At 41.3% G+C, this 22303-nt stretch overlaps 1 protein-coding gene across 3 annotated transcripts in view; it reads right to left on the bottom strand.

Moving 5' to 3' along the window:
- The window catches only part of RAPGEF4 (Rap guanine nucleotide exchange factor 4), a 285199-nt gene that overhangs the window by 118193 nt on the left and 144703 nt on the right, over positions 1-22303 (bottom strand). For all 3 annotated transcript variants that reach the window (XM_063077705.1, XM_063077715.1, XM_063077719.1), the window contains exons 5-6: positions 11811-11883; positions 7697-7716 (exon numbers count right to left, since the gene is read on the bottom strand). In XM_063077705.1, the coding sequence (XP_062933775.1) occupies positions 7697-7716; positions 11811-11883 (93 nt within the window). The remainder of the gene's footprint in view (positions 1-7696; positions 7717-11810; positions 11884-22303) is intronic.

The following is a 22303-nucleotide window of genomic DNA, read 5'->3' as shown; positions in this document are numbered from 1 at the left end:
AAGGAAAGAGAGGGCAAAATTCAATAGAAAGCTTTGCAAAATAATTCATTCAAAAGAGGGGGAGAAACAAAAAAGAACAACAGAAATGAGGAAGAACTGACTGGGCAATTATAACAGAAAAGGAGCTGGAGGTCAGAGAGAACAATAGGCTTCAAAGTCATCAGCAATCTAGTTCTGTCACTTTAAAAAAGAAAGCATGATTTTGGGAAGCACATTTTCCAGCTAATTACCCCACTAGATTCAAAATAGATCAAGCTAGGGGCCAGGAAGGTTGGGGGTGGGGGGGTGTTCTTGGGACCCTGAAATGCCTGTAGCTTGGAAGCCAGGTTTCAATAACTTTGAAAGGGATCTTTAGAAAGTGGAGTGCTCAAAATAATTAAAGTTTTTTATTTTAGATCTGATGAAATTACCCTCAAAAGAGAAAGTTCTGGTACCCTGTTCCTTTGTTCATTCGATGCTCTTGGTGTGGAATATCCTTTTCCTTCCACCTTGGTAACATCTGCCTTCCGTCAAGCATCCACCCAGGCATTTCCTCCTCTATGAGGCTGCTGTGAACCCCTCCCTTTCCCCTAAGGAGAACTGCGCAATCCCACCACAGGTCGCCACAAAGCAGATACTGGGTGCGGCACCTGCTAAGCACTGGGAAGGCATTAACTCATGCATACTCTTGGACACCCCCTGGGGTAAGGCAGACTATTATTCTCATTATGTAGATGAGGAAACAAAGGAGCAAGGAGATTAAGTAACTTGTTCACGTTCACATGGTTAGTAATTGGCGGAACTGGCAATTTAACTCAAGCTTGAAGCACACCTACATCTATGTCCTAAGACCACAGTCATGTCTACACGTGCGGCTACAATACTTCATTGTACTTAAATTTGTTCACATCTGTCTCCATCCTCTGGACTGCAACTCCCTGAAGGAAGTAATCCTGTTTTATTTATTTTCACAGTCTCATACAGGGCCTGAGATTGAGCAATAAATGTTTGTTAAAGGTTTTCAAGCAAGTAGATGGCATATTCTATGGGTGTTTCTGAGTCATTCTTTGACTGAAGGAAAATAGAAAATAAAACTAAATTGAAGTAAAGAGAATTTAAACATTTATAAAAACTGGCAATAAAAATTCTGAACAATTCTGGACCCTATTACTAAAGGTAATTTGACAATTTTCTTTTCTGGAAATTTTAAAAAATGGAAATAGCTATATATTTATGCATACAGAAGTGTCCACATATGTATTGTAACAGCCTGAACAGAACTGACTCCATTTTGGGCCGGCCCCATGGCGCACTCGGGAGAGAGTGGCGTTTGGGAGTGCAGTGGCGCTCCCGCCGCGGGTTCGGATCCTATATAGGGATGGCCGGTGCGCTCACTGGCTGAGCGCGGTGCAGACGACACCAAGCCAAGGGTTGCGATCCCCTTACCGGTCACAAAAAGACAAAAAGACAAAAAAAAAAAGAACTGACTCCATTTTGTTAAACTTTTGAATTTAAAAATTTGTTCTTTCCCATAACCCTAACCACACAGTCCGCAGCTAATTGCCAGAACACAATGACTCTTGCTCTATCATTGTACACAAATAATTAGAGAAAAATTATTAACCTGATCTTTTTTTTTTTTTCGTGACCGGCACTCAGCCAGTGAGTGCACCGGTCAGTCCTATATAGGATCCGAACCCGCGGCGGGAGCGTCGCCGCGCTCCCAGCGCAGCACTCTACCAAGTGCGCCACGGGCTCGGCCCTAACCTGATCTTATTTGACAATAACAGGAACTGAGCCCATGGAGAACAAGGCATGACGCTGGTCAGCTCCCACCTGGGAAGTTCCTTAATGATTATGTGAAACACTCAAGCATGTCTGCACGTCCCCACTTGGTCACCATGAATCAACTTTCCATGACAGAACCCTATAAAACCCTTTGGCAAACCTTGGAGAGGCAGAGATGGTGTTTGAGACATAAGTCCACCATTTCCCCAGACTGCTGGCTTCCTGATCAAAGGCTACCTTTCCTTACACCAACTCTTGTCTCTTGATTATTGGCTATTGATCAGTGAGCAAACGGACTTTTGGGGTCTCGGTAACAGTATTATGTGTATGTGTGTGTATATGTACATTTATTTATCATCTATTGATCTTCAATGTAATTTTATCTGAACATAAAAAGAATGACTACAGAATATTTTATCATCTGTGGACTAAGGGGAGACTGCCTGACACAGAATTGTTATTTAAAAAAAAAAAAAAATCCTAAATGGCATGTCACCAGTAGATTAATTTATCCAATCTGAAAATACTACAGTTTTCTCTCCCAACCATAAGATGTATTTTGCAAATGATTTGGTTTCAATCTCTCAAAACAGGAATAATAAAAATTCAAATACCATGCATTAAATATAAATGATACTATACATATTTTATTCTCACCGTTAATTGAGATAACGTGCTAGCAGCCTAAGGTAACTGGTAATGAAGATAATTGCCTTCAGTACAGGATAAAATATCTCTGAAGACAGCATATATTCCCATAACTTTGGAATCAGCAATATAGTATCACTATAAACATGACATCACTGTTTCTCATCCCTGTCGATAGCAGAACTGATTCTCGGCAGCAGAGCCCAGATCGAGCAGCCTCATCTCAAGGCTGTGCCATTTTTTAAAGTGACAGCAGGGAGAAGATATTGGCTAAAGAGATGGGGGAAATCTCATTTATCTTATTATTATTATTGTTTTAACTATCAAACACTATCCAGCTTCTCTGTAATATCTTGCCCAAGTCAAATAACGATTACTGAAAAGATTGAGAGAACATACGCAAAGCAGGGTTACGTGGTATAACTCAGTTGCAACCCTAGAAAGTCATCAGCATGTCAGCAAAATTAAAAAGTTCTGTTTCATGAAAGAAATATTTAAAATTGTAAAGAAGCCAAACTTAGAACATTAAAACAATCACCAAATGTAACTTACAACATGATAAAAATAATTCTAAAACGTGATAATGAACCACCACCCCAATACAAATCCTTTCACCAAGCAAACTCACAGCACGCAGGTCCTAGGAATAACATTGAGAACATTCAGGTCCAACAAACACAAGGTCTAACTGACAACAGAAGAAAGATCAGGTTTTTTTTTTTTTTTTTGTCTTTTTCGTGACCGGCACTCAGCCAGTGAGTGCACCGGCCAGTCCTATATAGGATCCGAACCCGAGGCGGGAGCGTTGCTGCACTCCCAGCACCGCACTCTCCTGAGTGCGCCACGGGCTCGGCCGAAAGATCAGGCTTTTAGAGTGTTACCTGTACCTGCATTTACTATCTACTATTTAGATGAATAACAACTACACAACAACTTAAAAATTCAATCAATATACCACTGCAAAAGCTAGAGAGAGAGAGATGGTACAGTCAGCATTGATAACAGAGTGGAGGAACATATGGAATTAAAAGCAGAAAGAAATTCAGCGAGGACATTCTTCCCCATAAAATGCATAACTCACAAATATAAAAACAAACATTTCTTCAGAGACTGGAGAGCTGAAGTTGTCCTTGGCACCTTTGACAGTAAGTCACTGGTGTTTTCCAGGAGGTGGGACAAAGTAAATCCTGGCCACCAGGGTACACTTTCTAACAGGCCAGCTAAAGAAATGAGTATTGACACACTACCCGACTCTCAGGATCGGGCCAGCCACGCTGCTGAATCTAATCTTCATTTAGGCGATAAGCAATCTGTCCTTCAAAACCAGAACAAGCAGGCTCAGGATTTTCTGAGTCTTTAGCATTTTGCTGTTTTGTTCTCCTATTAGAGTTTGCACCCTGGGTCAGTTACTCATATGTTTCAGCGTGGTGATGGCGCCAGGTAAACCATTCGCACCCTAGAACAGAGGAAAACAGCTGCCGGCGTGAGCCTATGAACCCTGGCCAAGACGTCTTCATAAGCTCCAGACCTGTATCAGTCATGCTTTAAAGCAGGGTTTTAAAAACTGGGTTCCACAGAAAACTGTTTGTTTGAGTTCAGTAGGTGTTCTGAAGCTGGAGTTGCAAGGTTTTACATGGTTTTATGGGATTATCTGAGTTTTTTATATTTTAAGTTTGTATGAAGATACACAATTTCCTTTTTCTTCATCTGGCCCAGAACTACATGATCATAGCCAATCTGCAGTGGTAAAATAAGATATTGTCATATAAGACAATTTGAAAATTATTCTAATTTTTTTTTAACTTTGCAAAAGAGCAACAATAAGAAGAAATACATGTTATTATATTTCCTAAAAATTCCTAAAATTTCTAACCTTTTGGCCCTAATAGTTAATTGCTAATTATTATTCTATTGCCTTCTCCTTAATGAGAATTTTCACAAACTGTACAAATTGTTTCCTTACCAGTTGCCATTTAAAACCTTATGTCTGTATAATTTCCAAAAATTATTCTTCTTATAAATGACCCATGATTTTTAAAAGTTTGAGAAAGTCCTGTTTTTAAGGAATCCCCTTAAAATGAGACCTGCCAAACAGTTTGAAAAGACCTTCAAGTTTGCTCATCACTAATTGCTAGCATAAGTTCTTCTAGCACTTGGGAAACACCTTTGAGCTCTGAATTGATCAGGATTTATACTGGGAAAGCACTCCTGAGTATTTAGCAAGAAGCTTGCTAATCATACTGTCAATACTATAACTCCCTAAAAGATGAAGACCTCAAACAATCCTTTCAGAAACAATCTGCTTGTAAATCAGGAAATTAGATGATTTTGTAATATTCCCCTGAGTCTATTTCTCTGGTTTCTTCCACACTGAAGATGAAAAGTCTAACCTCCTAAAACTACAAAACCCTTATAGCAGTTGACTTCTCAAAAGGATGCAGCACAATAAGCAACAAAAATCTACATAAGTAGCAAAAAATTACAGACAAGCTCTTTCCTTAAAAGCACCACTGTAACATTCAACTATAAAGCTTTCCCCTAACTTGTGATTTTTAACTTCCATGTTAAACATGGTCAGTCAGGTATGGCACATACACAAGAGGGAAAAAATACAACAACAGATCAAAGAGAGTAATTACTTTGCAAAACCAACAGCCTCAAACAATCACAACCCTATCAAAACAGTCTACTTGCTTTACTGTCTCCATGGTTGTTTTTCTAATATTTTTCTTGATTGTTTTTCTAATATTTTTCTCTATGACATGGTGTCCTGTATCATCTAATGGTAAGTAATGTTCCTACCAATTATAGTATTTAGTAGACAAAATAATCCAGCAAGTAACTGCCACCCATTTGTTTCTACAAAAGTGCAATTTATGAAAAGAAAATTCTTTTTATGCAAGGTAAGGCTGAGTCTGAGAATGAAATATAGCTGGCAAGGCAGCTAAAATCACGATGTATTGACATCTGCATATTTGATTAAAAGTTAAACATGGTGATTAACAAAATTATGAGTAGAGGCTGGAAAGGAGAATATTTTCTTTGTGTGAACACTGAAACCATAGTCTAAGTGCTTTTATTCAGTCCACAGGCATATTATTGTTATTCAGAAACATAAGGGAAATAAAATATTGCCCAGCATGTAGTTAAAGAAGATAAAGGATAAAAGAAATCATCTTGCCTCTTATAAAGAAAAAAATTTTTCAATTAACACCACTTTGAGGCTCTTAGGCTTCTTTTTATCTGTCCAGAGTTTCAACTCTACTCATGAAAGACTTTCATCTCATTTGCTTTACTTCGGTGGCACTGGAGAGCTTTCCTAATAGCACATGGTGATGCTACATCTACTCTACCTAACAGGGAATAAGAGTGCTTTTCTGTTTGCTAGAGAAAGTGACCTAGAATAACCCAAACAAATATAAATAAGCATATACTACTATTAATATTGGGGACACAGACTGGCCAGTTCCCCAAATCTCTCAGAGCAACATGCTGTTAACAGCTTATTGTATCTGATGTTCTGCAAACTTCAAATTCCTATTTTATCACAAAGTGAGCTACACAATGACAGCTGTTGGCGCTCTGCTTCGAACCTTATGCCTGTCGTCCCACGGCAGGGGGACCCAACCTAAAGGTCACTGAGTGCCTAGAGAGATGGAGCTTCCTTTTGAAGCCTAGAATATTCTAGCCCTCCCAGGGCTTGGACATTCTGTGTGTGCCCTCCACATCACTGATAGTCCCTTGATGAGGAAGTACAAGATCCTTTCATCATCTTTATTTGGCTAATGATCTGTGTACTATTTGTACAGTGTGGATGTGTTGAGATGTCTGTGTCCAAAATGGTGTCAGAATAGTTTGTTCCTTTAGACTCTAAAGCCTGTTGCTTTAGAATCTTCATGAGCCTGATTATCTAGAACTTTACTCAAAGACTTTTTTTTTAATAGCAAAAGGTCAATGGCAAGTTTGATTGAAGAAAGGTATTTTAAGAAGAGCCATAAAAGGCAAAAGGACAGTTACTCTATAAAGGGTAGGACATTTTTCAGAGGGGAAAAGATAGCTAGAAAATGCTACAAGGCTTGAGAAAATAATAATTACAATAACAGTCCTAACATTTCCTGAGCTTTACTGTACTTGCCTCTATGCTTTCCACAGATTATCTCATTCAATATTCATAATGGCTTTTTAAGGTAGTCACGACTAACATTCATGTTGTAAAGATGAGACAAGGATGTTTAGACAAATCAAGTAGCTTGTGCCCCACAGCTAAGAACTGAAATCCTTGGCTGAACCAAATGAAGTAAAATTTTACTGTGACATTTGAACTGCCAATGCTAGGTCTTGATCCCAAATTTGTAGTGGTAAGCAGTAGACCAGAATTCCCAACCAGCCCTTTAAAAGCAATTTTATGAAAAGAGGGAGACCCAAAGAAAGCTAGAGCCAGATCTCTATAAAAGGGATACAGATAGAATCTGAATTTAATTAAGATGGCATATCTGCCTACAGACACAGGACTGAAAGCAGAGAAAGGAAAGGATGACAGTTCTGCAACATTGCCACTTGGGTACATCCATCAAGAAGCCCAATGACAAGGTGATACAACTGAGAGCCAACCAAGCACCATTTCAGATTAATCACTACATACTTCCATCATTAACCCTTCCATGTTGCTGTCTAGATTTAGATTCTGGTTAATAGGATTAATGCTATTATTATTTGCATGCAAAGATATGCCACTTAACCATTACCATCCTTAGAATGCATGCTTGGCACTGTTTCTCGGTGAAAACTTTGTCCTAAACCTTCAAGGCCCTTACCTGTTTTCCTGAAACAATTACAGCAATTCATTATTTCCAGTTTCCAAAGAGAAATGGTGACTTGGATATAATTAGGCAAATTCATCAACTGATCCTGAATTTCACAGTTCATATTCCTACCAAGGAAAAACAACTGTAGCTTTCTACGTGCTGTTAAGCTAATGATTCTACTGCCATGTATGTATCATGGGAAAAAGAAAACACTCAGCAATTGTACCATTTGCCTCAAGAATAACCTCTCTTCAGACTAGTTAATATCACGAACATGCGAGGACCATGTCAGAGCAGTCAACCTTCTCCCCTTTATATTTCAAAGTGACTCACCAAAGATGCCAGAGTAAGATTAGAAAAATATTTATTGCTCTGCTGAATGTGGATCAAGACCTCTCTTTGCTGGTAGGGTTACCATGGTTATTTTTTACCTTATGACAGTTTTTAGAAGCTAGGCAGAAAGAGTAGCTACTCACGTTCTCCTTGTCAGGAATCCCTAGAGGGGGAAAAAGAGAGAGAGAGAGAGACCATGAATTGTATGATCAACCTGTAAAATGGAACTGAAATCCTCTGCTGAATCAAGCTAAGTAACATTTTGGTGTTTTCAATTCGTGTTTCCATAAAAACTTACATAATGCTGCTTGGAAAAATAGCAGCACCGACCAAAATCTATAATACAAATAAATCAGTGAATCAGGAGCAGGGCTATTTGCCCAGACAACAAAATCCATACTTACTTTGGCTTCTCTACCATATGCTTTACTTTCCCAGAGGTAAAAATCCATCACTGATTCATCTACACCATGTAAACAAGTAATTCCACTGACTTGGGCAGCAGAACACTAAGAATTTTGGACAGACACATCAGCTGTTAAATTGCACATAATGGTTTTTATGTTGCAAACCACCTCACTTTGATCCAGTGATTTGAACCTAGGGGCAAGTAGCACATAAAAACCACCAGAACACAGCTTCCATCTGAGCAAAGCATACTCCTGCTGCCTCCAAGTCAGGTCTGAGCATGACAGTGACTGTTTCCAGGGGTATCTCAGTTTTCTAAGCTAAAAAGATAATTATTCACCCATTCACTTGTTGTTTATTCATTTACAAACATTTTATGAGTATTTTCTATGGCAAGCCCACTACTTTTCATTTCCTTTTGGGCTGCACCATGACTGACATGGTAAGGGTGGCCATACTGGAAGGCTCACATCCCAACAGAGCTCACGACCCCCTGGACAGCAGGCATAAGTGGCCTTATACTGAGGAGACAGAAGCACATGTGGTTTGCACCCAGCATCAAACCAGTGGTGCAGCATGAGGTGATTTACAATGTAAACTACAGCACCTCCTAATCACGAGTAAAGAGGTCAATCTGTGTTTACACGAGGGGCCACATGGGATTTATAATATTGGCATTAAAAGAATTGAGTGCCCATCCTAATAGGCAGAAGTACAGTATGCAGGAGGGGTAAGAATGGCAGAGACTATTTGGAAACATTACTTCATTAAAGCTTTAACCCCCAAATGGGATAGCACCAGGACATAAAAGCTCATTCAGGAGCAGGGAGACAGAAGGGGTTGTCCTCTGAAACGGCGTATTCTTTACCATCACTTCCCAGATCTGCAAGAAAGATTGGTCCTCACTCTGAAACTCCTCATGAATCTGTCCATCCACCCAACAACCATTTGAAAAGACTAGAGTTGATTGTATGAAGAGATATAGGGGTGTAACAGAAGCTTACTTTCTAGGAGGTTCAATAAGATAAATACACAGCTGCACAAATTGCCATATCTGAGTGGCTGGAAATTAGGATGTTTGTAGAAATATAATACTGAAAATGTGATTTGAGGCCATGCCAGAACTTGAAAGTTGGGCTAAGACACAATAGTCTTAGAGTTTCACCTTCCACGGTAGGCAATGAACAATCATTAAAAGGTTTTGAGCAAGAAAACGACATGATTAGGAAAAAGGAGAGAAAGACTGTTCAAAATTAAGACATTTAAGACGCAAAAACCAGATGCAGTGGCATGCACGGTCCTTCAGTGGAGTCCAGTTTGAGCAATGAGCAATGAAGACATTCAGATAGGGGAAATTCGAATATGGACTGGGAGATGGATGTTATTAAGGAAAATCATGCCAGTTATCAGGTGTGATAGTGGTGTTGAGGTTATATATGGAAAAGCTTTTATTTTCAAAAATGCCTGCTGAAGTATTTAGGGTGAAATGTGTACATGTGATTAGAAGAAGGAAATATGGCAAAATATCAATATTAAAATATATATTAATTTATTAGTAATAAGTAAACTATATTTTAGCACAAAAATAATATTAATTATATCAAAGTGATGAAAATAAGGGTGTTAACTGTATCATTCTTTCCACTTTCTATATGTTTGAAATTTTTCATAATAAAAACTAAGAGAAAAAAAGTTTTGTGGAAATCAGGTGCAGGGCAGACCAAGGTTCAGAGCCAGCTGAGCCACAGTGGCCTCAGATCAGGAGCTGGGGGCCTCAGCCAGGTGGCTAAGGACAGAACAGAAATGAAAGACCATGAGCACTGCAAAGGAAGGGGCAAGGCTGGGATGAGCCCTTATCCAAGGCAGTGGATAAGGGAGAGAGGAGAAATCCAAAATGGTTGAGGTTCAGAGCCTGGTGTAGGAGAATGGCAGAGTTGTTGGAAACGGGTCTTTTAGAGGCAAGGACTGGTTTTGTGGGAATCAGGATGTTGACATTTCGAGGTTGAGGGGCCTTCAGGGCATCTAGGTAGAAAGAGAACGAGCACCATCTGGAAAGTTCGGCTGCCCCTGGAGGAATCAGACAGGCGCTGGCTTGGGAAGGATCTGTATCGGTTGCAGGAAAGGGTACGATGGTCGAGGGGCATGTACGGAGGAGGAGAGAGAAGCGGCCATGGCTAGACTTTTGGGGAATGTCTAAACTTTTGGGGGAGAGTAAGAAGCACCTGTGAAAGAGACAAAAATGCAAGTGGCCGGAGAGGTGTGAGAAAACCAGGACAATGCGGTGGGGCCCTGGGAAGCAAGGAAGAATGGAGACCAAACACGGAAAGTCTCATTAAAGTCAGAGGGCTGGGGAACAGGAAGGATTGGATCTGGTTGTTGGTAGGTCACTGGTAACTTTAGAGTGGGTTATTCAAGAAGTACAGGGCAGAAGCCAGACTGAGGGGCTGAAGAGTGACTGGAGGTGAGGAAATAATAGCTAACACCATTTAGGTCTTATAATGGCACCCTTCTAAGCACTCGACACATTTCCATTCATTTAATCCTCACAACAACCCTACGAGGAAACAGAGGCACAGAGAGACTAAGTGCCTTGCCCGAGGTCACACAGCTTAGGAGACAGCACAGCTGGGATTTCAACTCAGACATTCTCAATTAGCCAGTCATCCCTAGCTCAGCCAGGAGTGAAAAAAGTTAAGAACAGGGGAGGAAAGTAAAGAAAGACCCGCGCCTCCCACCCACCTGCTCTGAAGAGCAGCAAAGAGAGAGAGAGGGCAGAGGCCGCACAGAAACCGAGTCAGAGGGAAGGAGAGTGAGGCGGCTCTTCTAAGCGGGTGGTCAAGCCGGGGGAAGATCCCCTGTGGAGAGCGACAAGTGTGGGAGCCAGGGAGAGGATTTGAAGCCTGGCTCTGTGGCTCTGAAGATGCCTGCAGGGGAAGTGCTTCTTATGAAATGCTACAGCTTCCAGTACTCCAGTACCTGGCACCTTGTTGCACATGTACAAACAAGTGCTTGATAAGGACACTCGCAGATGCACCGAGCAGCTCCCAGCAACGGTGACGAGTGCTAAACAGATGCTTCTGACACACATGAACAGACACACTGACTGTGAGGGTTCACAGGTTCCTTTGAGTCCAGTAGGCACCTACTAGAAAAGAGTATCTCAGAGAAAAACTTCCTTTCTTTTACAATCAGCCAGAGAAGCTGGTCTCTTATAAAAGGCCTAGATTTCTTTTTTTATTGTATATGTTCAATGTGTACGGCATGCTGGTTTGATATACATATGTCTAGTGAAAGGATTACTAGTTACAAATTAACCTGTCCATCACCTTGCAAGGTCACTTTTTTTGCATGCGTGGCAGGAGCACCTAAAATCTACAAAGGCCTGGAATTTGAAGAGGCCATGAATTAAGAAGAAGAAATAATGCCTCACACTGCTCCTCTCCTTGATCGAAAGAGTCAAAATAAGCAAGGGGCGGCTGCGGGGGAGGCAATCAGGTATCTAGATGTGACTGAGATAAATACAGTTCATGAATCCCATTCCTCAAAGGGCACAGAAACATCACTGGATTTCATTACAAAATGAAGATATTTTGAGAAAGAGTTCTAAGCATGCTGAAGTTTCAGCTGGCACCAGAGTATGCCTCCCTCGATCAGCTAAGACCACAAAATAACACTATATTAACCATTTAAATCAAAAATATCTCAAGTGTGAGCTGACAAGTTTGTTTATCCACAGAAGAGTCTGGAGGCTTACTCTGTCAAGCTGGTGTAGGACATATTTTTTGTCACAGGAAAACACACACCACACGACAAATTTTTAGATACAAAATGTTCACATTTTTCACTTACTGTCATTGTTAGAGCCTGTTTCCATAACACCATAAGGAGGAGCCAGAAGTCCTGCCATATACTGCCGATATTTCTGAAAGACAAGATTGTAAACTCAACACACAAATATTTACTCGCTTTGAGCATTCGTTTATTTATATGTTAAAAAGCAGAAACACTGGGTATCAGGAAGCATCAGTCTTGTATTTATAGAGCCATGAAACGTGCTCTCTGGGTCCCTGGTCTAAAATAAAGATGTTGTGTTCTAAACAGGTCTTCCTGGATGAGACTGAATGTGCCCCTGCTCGGGGTTGGGGGAGGTTCTATCTCAGCCAGTTCATTTGCATGTTTGTGGCTGACAGAGTTGCATGAGCTTTTTACCCTCCTTCTACCCTCTGCACCCAACCCCACTGCAAACACAGGTTCAGCTTTTTGTAGTGCAAAAGGCACTTGGTTTTTATAGATGCAGATACAAATAAATGTGCTGCCTTCTTCAAAGGTGAATGCCACTGAATCAGCTTCTTTCAGAGCAAAAAGAAATGTATCTTGAGAAAAATGTCTGTTTTGAAAGAAGCTGATTTGCTTCCATTTACCTACTTCCTTTGACACTGTACACCTGCCTGTTATGTGACCTCCAGAGAACTTTCGGTATGTGTCAAATAAAATAGTTTGGTTTTGTTTAGAACTATTTGTATTCTCCTGAATTGTATTCCCTTGACTTCTGGTCCAGGCCTGCTCTAAAATCTGGGGTCTAGCAATATATATTAGCCCCAGGAGTCTGCTGTTTGGGAGGGATAAAGCTTGGTGAGTGTAAAGCAACCTACAGCATGCAACTAGAGAGGAGTGACATTTACAAAGAATGGTAAATGAACATTAGACATCCTCTTTTCTCAGGTAATAAATACAGCCTCCTCCCCCTTCAGAATGAAAGCTGTGCAATTTTATTTATTGCATGGTGTCATGTATATTTATGGTTTATAATTATGATGACACATTAAAGTTAAACACCATCAAAAGAATCAACACTCCATAATGTGCTTGTGGGTTACACAAGCGTCAGCAGAAAAGACTTCATCTGTAGCAATGGGCAGCTGGCAACATGCAGTATTTGGGCAACCATCTGGCCCATTTGGTAGATTTGAATGGTGTTTGTAATGTAACATTGATGCTTTCTCAAAAGAGTCTTCTTCTAGTCACAATGTGACTAGCTTTTTTTTTTTTTAAATCTTTTTTTCTTCTCATTCTGAGCAACTATACTAACACCTGCATGCAAACATTAAAACATGATTTTCTCTGCCTCTGAACTAACTAATCACTCAAACATACCCACAGAACCAATATATCCCCCTGCATTCTTGACATTTCCTTTGATAATTTTCCAATTCTGATTCTCTTCTTTCTTATGACACCATCTACTCTTCTTCATGAGAGAGCATTCATTAAGCACATTTGTGGGCATTATATTATTCTGGACTCTAAACAAAACAGGCTCAGAGAGAGCAGATGAGGACTGGTTATTTCTAAGACAGTCCCCCCGACCGTCCCCGCCCCATAACCTTTTGAGTTACTCCTCTTACCATTTAACAACTCCTGAACAGGCTCCTAAAAGAAATAACTCATGCTAAATTAAAGGGGCCATTTTACTTTGCTTAGAAATGTTGTCTCAGATGTGATGGATGTTTTTTTATCTCAGGCACCTCAATGTCAATTCCCATGAACTCCACAGAAGCCCCTTCACAATCCCTGAATGAATGGAACTTTACTCTCCTTCAAACCACATAGTACTTGGTCTGTTGCTCTCTCTGGAGCACATCATCAGGACTGCCACTAGTGGGAACAGAAAATAGAGCAGTCCTTTGCAGAGGAGCGTGTGGGCTGGATTTCAGGACATGCGTATATTGGGCACCTACTATATGCAGACAGTTTCCCAGACACTGGGTTCACTGCAAAAGGCAAGCAAACTCCCTGGCACTTGTGAAGCATCTATTTTCTGCAACACAGGGCACTATGTCTTGCACATAATACAAACTTAATACTTAATGTTAGATTTCTTAAAATGTTCTAGGAAATCTCAAACATATGTAAAAATAGAATATTGCATACTCCACATCCAGCTTCAATAATTGTTAACTCATGACCAATGTAGATGAAAATCTACACATCTATCCACTTACCCCCTCCAGAATTATTCTGAATCAAATCCCAGATAAAGCATTTAATCTATAAATATTTCAGTAGGAAACTCGAAAAGATAAGGACACTTTTTTCCTAACAAAACCACAATACCATTATCACAGCTAAAAATGTAACATCTTCATAACACCAGTCAATGTTCAAATTTCTAATTGTTTCATAAATGTCATTGCTAAACTGAATTTAAAAAGCAGCTTATTTAATAAGACAACATCAGTTCCGGTGTAACAGCTTTTGGTATAGTGAAGATCACAAAAACAGAGTTGAAATATTTATACTTGTAAATAAAAAGTTAATATTTTAAAATTGATGGGGCATCTTTCAATAAATATTCACTAAAGCTGGGAAATTGATTTCTTATGTAGCTACCCTGCAGAGTACCCTATATTAATTAGAATTTAAAAAGCTAACTGAAAACATATATTAGAAAATTGGGATTCTTAAATTACTTGCATATTGCTTGATCTTTGGGCAGCATTTCGTCTTCTAAACACAAGTTAAAAAGCAGTCTATAAAAGAAAATAGCATATGAGAGGATGCTGAGCCTCACTTATAACAGAGAAGCATATTAAAATTACAGCGTAATATCATTTTTTACGTCTCAGATTTGGCAAGGTTTCAAAAAGTTTGATAACACGCTGTTGATAAGAGCAGAGAAAATAAATTCTCTCATATTTTTCTCATAGGAGTGTAAAATGATACAACCTCAGTGGAAAGAAATTTGGAAGTATCTATCAAATTTTAAAATATGTATTTCCTTTGACTGAACAAGAAACTTCCCTTACAGGACAGATGTAGAGCCACCTGAAATACTCGAATACATATGCATACACATGTGCCTTTAAATAAATACATAAATAGAGGACATCTGGCTTACTTCCTGATAAGTAGACAATGATGGGCTAATTCCTGATAAATAGATGATGTTGGAATAGTATGCAGCAATGAAAAAGAAGGAAGCAGCACTACCTGTACAGATATGGAATGATCTCTACAATATAGTTTTAATTAAAAAAAAAAGCAAACTACAGCCCAGTGTGTATACCATGCTACCATTTTGTGGGGATAAAATGATAGATGTTTGTGTGTTTGAATATACATAAAGATTTGTAAATGTGCAGATTCTCTCTGGACAGATACACAAGAAAGCAGTAACATTAGGATTGTTTCTGGAGAAGAAATCTGGGTGGCTGAGGGTAAAGTGAGACACTTAGTTTTCACTGCATATCCTTTAGAACTTTTGATTTTTGTACCCTGGGGACTCTAAAACAGTTAACGTTTTTCTCTATTTTACAGCATTTATTATTGAACTTCTGTATTAGACTTCATTTGAAGAAAGGTTCTATTACCAATACAACAAGTGAACAAACAAAACAAAACAAAAAACCATATGAACAATCAAAACAAACACACAAAAAAATTAAATAGAAAGAAGAAAGGTGTTAAGAAAAAATAAAAGACCATTTATGAGTGTTCTGGTCAACCACCCCAGTTGATCTCAGCCTTTGAGTCATCCCCACCCAGGAGCCAACATGTGAGTAAAGAAGCCTCCAGGTAATTTCAGCCCCCAGTCAGTCAAGTCACCTCTAGCCATTTAAGTGACCTTGGTTGTTCAAGTATTCCCAGAAGAGGCTCCAGATATTGTGGAGCAAAGGCAAGTTATTCCCACTGCATCCTGTTCAAATTCCTGACCCTGATCCATAGAATCTGTGGGCATAATAAAATGGTTGTTGGCATATGCCATTAAGTTTGGCATAGTTTGCTACACAGCAATAGATAACTAGAACAGATTTTGATATCTAAAAGTGAGATGGTGTTATAACAAAACGTAACATGTGTGGCATTAATGCAGGGATCAGAAGAAAGTGGAAGGAAGCCTGATGGGGCTGGGGGAGACTGCTGATGAGGACTGAAAGGAGAGCAAGGGAAATATTAATGGAAGGTGGAGGACACCGGCCCTTTTTATGTAGTGGTAGGAAGTTTAGCAAAACTGATGCCTGCAGTAATGTGGAAACTGGAAAATATACCAAATGAATTGATGGATATGGCTAAGGAGATTTGCAGGCAGAACGTCAAGTGTCAATTGTTTTTTTTTCTCTGTATATTTTAAGGTGCAGATTCAGATGAGCTAGCAAAGGAGTCATTAAGCTTGCAATCAGAATTTAGGGTAAATATAAATTAGGATCCAGGACTTGTAAAGTTCAAAAATAAAGCTATTTCTCATCTTCAATCTCTCTCAGCAAAAGATTTCCAAAATAAGAAAGGGCCTCATGGCAAAGATCAAATATAGGGCACTGGCAGGAAAACAAAGCCTCGGAGTAAAGAGGTCAAGGGCGTGACTGTATAACCTTCTTTAAAACTACAGAAAGATTAAAGGTGGTGTTACACAAACTGTTTTAGACAGACAAAAAACTTTTTAAGAATCTTAAGGATGTTGTATCACAGCAACCTCCAAAAGGGTTCAAAATAGAGAAAGGCTTATGCAAAGATATATGTGGGTATGGCTTTAGTCTAATGGAGTGGGTTATAAATTGATACATAAGAAACCCATCAAAGTTTTAAACAGGGGGGGAGGGGGTTAAAAAAAAAAGTTTTAAACAAATTACAATATCTTAAACTGAAAGAGACAGAGACAATACATAATTAAAAGAATCTTTGGGCCTCTGAAGTCCTACAAAGGTACTTCAAAAAGTTTGTGGAAAAAATAGAATTAAAAGATAATACGAATCTTTGCATGAACTTTTTCAAGTACTCTCGTATGAGCAGGAAGCAGGCTGAGCATGCTACCCAGCTGCAACACAGACAATTTTCATTAAAAGAGAAGATGTCTCAGCAGGTAGAACCAAAACCCAGAAAGCAAAACCAGGAGCCACAGAAAACAACTCTCACAGAGTAGAACTGGACCTTAATCAAGGACCTGCTGCCATTTGCCCAGCTGGACTTCAGAATTGCTGTGGACCGTGACTGTTATGTGGCCCTCACTCCACCACTCCCTCTTTTTGAATAGGAGTGTCTGTTGCAGTTTCCCTGGCCCCTACACCCACTGTGTGTTGGGTGCGGCACATAACTTGTCTCTTTCACTCACAGGTCTCAGATTGAGAAGAGGCATCCTCAGAGAACTGTACCTGAGAAATAGCATTTGAGGTGCCTCATTCACACTTAGACCTGATTTAAATGACAGGACCCTGGACTTTGAGTTGATGCCATAACAGGAAAATACTTTGGGTGAGGGGGGGCTCAGGAAAGGAGAAAGTATATTTTGCATGTTGGAGAGTTGTGAATTGTTATGGCCAGACAGTAGGCTGAGGCAGACTGAATTTTCTAAAAATGACCACACCACTATCTCTCATCCCTCATGCTTTCCTGAAATGTGACCCTCTTCTTTCTTTCATCAAAAAGAAGCATCTAATTCCCCTCACCCTGAACTTGGGCCGACCTTTGTGATTCTGTTACCAACAGAATTCAGGGAATGTGAGGCTGTGTGACTGCCCAGGTTGGACCAGAAGAAGCATTGCAGCTTCCACCTTGGTTTCTGGGAGCACTTGCTCTCCAAATGCTCTCTCTTGGGGTGCTGGCCCTCAGAAGCCACCTGCCATGCTGTCAGAAGCCTAAGCTACATGGAGAGGCCACCCAAAGGTGCTCTGGTCAACTGTCCAGGTAAGCCCAGCCTCTGAAACCTCCAAATGATTCCAGCTCCCAAGTGACTGAATCAACTCCAGCCATTCAAGTCTTTCCAGCTCTGTGGAGCAGGGACCAGTTATCCCTTCGTGTCCTTTTAGAATTCCTGACTCAGAGAATCCATATGTATAATAAAACAGTGGTTGTTTTACTAGATTTGGTGTGGTTTGTTAGACAATACATAAAAGGAACAGCACCATATCAGAGATTAAATGTGTGCAATTTGAAGTTCTGGTTATACAATGAATAGACAGGGCTGGAAGATTACCTGGGAATATTAATGAGCCACTGTTAACATGGCAGCTGTAGGGTCAGTGATCCTCAAAGTGGTGTGCAAATACTGCTTTGTGTTTATAGGGATTAATGGAGAAATTTTCTAGAGGTCACTGGAGAGGAAAGGGGCATAGGGATTCTAGGTTTGTGTGGTGACAAATGCTAAACCAGATGGTGCTACATCTATGTGGCCCGAAACAGACAAGGGCTTGGGAGCCTGAGCCTGGTGCATTCTTGGCTGGGTGAATGCTGAGGATGTGGGATGGTGCACTGTGTCTGTCTGGCCACGGGCTGACGGTGGGGCCGCCTTGCAGCGGTGTTCAGCATCACAGCAGAGTGTGTGTGGCACCTGGCAGCAGGGGACAATGACAGCGGAGAAATCTCTGTTAGATTAACATGTGGAGGTGGGAGTAATTCCCTTCGACTATAAAACCCTCCAGAGGTAGGGGGTTTGAGGGTGTTAGATACTGGGCTACCTTCCAATAGGTTTTCTTGGTGTGCAAGTGACGAACTGAAAACAAGAGAGAGATGACGATATCAGTAAACCTAGATTGTGCAGCTGTTCCTATCTTTACAGGAATTTAAAAGCCAATTCACATTTTCTGAAAAACAGAATAAAACTAAAAGGGAATAACCAAGGCCATGGCTCCTAAGGCCTAAGTCAACACAGGAAGCTTACAGCTGAGCTTAGATGTTTTTCAGAGGAAACCCAGCCCATCTTTATGATGGTTCCTCAATGTCACCCCACACCCCAGCTGCTGAGGTATGTGGTGGTCTGTCTGAACCTTCTGACAATGTCTTCTTTGGGGCCCTGGTTGACCTCCCCTTGCAAGCCCTTTCTCCCAATCCCAACAACCCTCATACCCCAATAGCTTAAATGGCCTCACTCGGCTCAGTCATTTTTCAAATAGCCATATGCACTTGGCAAAGAGCCATGCCTTTAACACAAATACTGAAATGATAACAAATTAGCAAATAGTCAGTGGAAGACAAGCTGAGAGCACTGCATCAGTGCTTCAAGGGGGAGAAGGAAACAGTGAGCTCTAGTGCCCCTCCCCCGACCTCCTGCACTGTGGCCTTCAGGTGTGCGCCTCACGCACAACCCTTGGGACAGCTTGGCTTTCCTATTGCTGAGGCATCTTTTCCTATCCAGAGAAGCTTCTACAGGTCATTCCTGGGGCAGGGGATGGGAGGGGAGCATGGTAGACCCCCAGTCTAGATTTGGTTTTTCTCTGAAATCTACAGCATCAATCTCAATCCTACCAGTGAGGCCACCCTGCCACGGTGTTGACCCAGAAGGTGGGATGCTCTGGCTGGAGGACTCTGATCACTCCCCTTCCCAGACTTCCGGGACCTCTGAGGGCAGTTAGGAAATCATATTCACATGACAAGGAAACCTCAGGGCCTCAGGGTCCTGGAAGGACTTGGCGGGCCTGGTTCTCAGGATCTCCTCCTGGCTTTGTCACTCATCAGAGAGGTCACTGCTCTTTGGCTTCAGTCTCCTTCTCGGTAAGATGGGTGCCTTCAATTAGACCAAGGGTTTCTACCCTTTGTTCCTCAGAACCTGGGGTTCCTGGGAGGACTCTCAGGCAAGGGCCCACCACACGAGCATGGCCTTCAGCCCCTAAGGCAACTAGAGTGTCTTCACTTTGGTCTGTTCTATAAACTAGAGTTCCAAGAGCAACAGAAATTTACAAACCACCAGATTAAATAATCTCTAAAGTTCCAGCCAGATCAATGTCACTCAAAGCTCTCCATGAAGAATCAACAAAGACCAATTTAGGACTGGTCTAGGAAGTGTGACAGTTTGCTCTGTAACTGAAAGGTTTGTCAACAGCACTGGTGCTAAGACATTAACTGAGATGCAGAGATGCCCTACAGCACAGTGCTGACCTTTTCAAACTGAGGTGTGCATCCCCACCACCCCCAAGCCTGTGGGGCAGCCGGCAGGGCAGAAGGCTGCAAGAGAGGGATAAACACAAGCTCTTCCTGCAGCTTGAATTTTTTTCTATGCCAAGTAGTTTAAAGGAATATTTTTATACTTTTCTATGATGGAGTAGAAAGCTAAATTTGCATACATTTTAAAGATTAAAGCTTGAGACTTCAAAGAAATTCTGAGCTGGCTTCTGGCTACTTCTAGCTACAAAGGGTCTAGACCCCAGGCATTATGTATTGATTTCCTCTGTATTCAGGAACTTCAGTGGAAAAAACCAAGAACCTCTGATGTTATGGAAAGCATGCAGACACTGGAATCACACCAGACTGAGGTCTTAATAATGATTCTGCCACAGGCTACCTGTGTGAACTTGGGTTAAGTTATTTACCTTAGTCTCCTGGGTAAGGAAACTGGGATAATAACACCCATCTTTCAGGACCCCTGTGAGGATGAGAAATAAAATCTATAAAAGTGCCCAGAAATACTAGGAATTTAATAAATAGTTACTTGACAATAAGAATAATACTGATAACAGTAATAATAAACTAAGGATTAATCAAGCTAACCACAGTATATTGGATGATATTTCCCAACCAGATAGTCTTCAACTTTGGGAAAAAACATTTTCTACATTACAACTTCACATCACTGAGGCTACTGATATGCATCTGTTATAAAGACTGTCAGTAGAGGGCCGAGCCTGTGGCACACTTGGTAGAGTGCTGCGCTGGCAGCGCGGCGACGCTCCCACCGCGGGTTCGGATCCTATACGGGACTGACCGGTGCACTCACTGGCTGAGTGCCGGTCACGAAAAAAAAAACGACAAAAAAAAAAAAAAAAAGACTGTCAGTAGAGCTATTGCTCTGTCTGCTAAATGGGGCTGGGGAACAGCACAAATTTAAATAATAGGCTTTCTAACATTTTATAATATACCACCTATTTTTATATCTACATGGAAAACAGTCCACAGAGAAAGCAACGGGTTCCAAAGCGATGGAGAAAGAAAGAGCATGAGAGAGGAAGTACACAAATAATTTAACAAATGTAAGTGAAGCCTTTCGGCCAGCAGAATTGTTTCTTATTAACAGAATCCTTTTTTTAAAAAAAATATAATCTGTAGATTATAATTGGTCAGTTTTTAAAGCAAAGTCAGTGCTATGACTCGGAATAGAGGGAAGGGAGAGGAGTAAGGCACAATGGGGGGGTGGGCACGGAGTAGGGAGGGAAGAAGCCCACGGGCTGGGTGGGGAGACCAGATGCCTGTCCCCCAACTGTCCCCAGATTGAGTTGTAGGTGTGCTAGAGGCTATACTAATATTTTCTAAGAAGAGACAAAAGATGACAATTTCAGAAAGGATAAAACCTGGTCCATCTTTTAGCCAATTACCTGCCCTCTGCCAAGGCCACTGAGTTCTGGCTGGATGGCTGGAAGGCTGGAAGAGCAGGCACCAGGCTGTGGGGGCAGGGACATAAATCCAGCTCTGCTCCACAGTGGGGGGCACCTGTTCCTAAGTGCACAAAGCTCTACAGGGCCCCGCTGGAATACAAAAGTTGGGTGGCCTCTGCTGGGGGAGGAGACCTTAATGTCACGTTCTGAGAGACAAGTCACACTTTGCAGAGCAGGACTCAGAGAATAAAGGAAGGCTGGCAGCTTGAACCTGAGCTGAGCCGTCTATGACAAGAAAAGATGGGGTTCTGGTGGGCAGAACTCCACACTCTGGAGGTCAAAGGCTTCCTGGCACCCTCTGAGGTCTTTTCTGGGTGTTCTGCGAGCCGCTTCCCGATGCCAAAGCCTGTCCAGGCTGCCAGCAGGAGCCTCTGTGGCATGCGACTGCTGCCACATTCCCTCTGGCCACCAGCAGCCAGGCAGAGACCAGGGCATTGGGCAAGTGCCTTCCCAGCAACTGTCCCCTGGCCTTCCCCCTCTCTCTGGGCGACCAGCAGGCTCTAGGGAAAGCATAAGTAGCTCCAGGGTGGTATATATTTGAAACCCCACCAGAGAATCAGCACTAGAAAAGCATTAAAAACAGGAAGTCATGAGGCACTTTCGGGAGGGGCAGATGCTCACAACAGCAACAGTCTAAGGAGGGCGCATGGCAGGCAGCATCTGGGATTGGGGAAGAATAGCAAGGGACCGTTCTGGGCTTATGGGGATATGTCTCATCATCATGTCCCACTCATGATGTTTTCACTAGGTTCTCCTAACGTAAAGCTGAGCTCATGCAATGTAATAACAACAGGTCGTCTGTACTTTCTCTGAATGACAGAATAGCTCAGAAGCATGATATAATGTTTAAGCCCCCTTTTCTTCTGTTTCTTGGCAAGAGTTCTTTCACAACCTCTGTAAGATATGAAAATGGACATGACACATTGCTCCAAGATCTCAGAGAGCTAGAGCATTCTTAAACACATGAATAGCAGAAAAGAAGACAAA

Source organism: Cynocephalus volans, chromosome 1 (assembly GCF_027409185.1).
Source record: "Cynocephalus volans isolate mCynVol1 chromosome 1, mCynVol1.pri, whole genome shotgun sequence".
NCBI classification, from domain to species: domain Eukaryota; kingdom Metazoa; phylum Chordata; class Mammalia; order Dermoptera; family Cynocephalidae; genus Cynocephalus; species Cynocephalus volans.
Note: the sequence above shows the minus strand (reverse complement) of the source record. Positions and strands in the feature narration are given on the sequence as shown.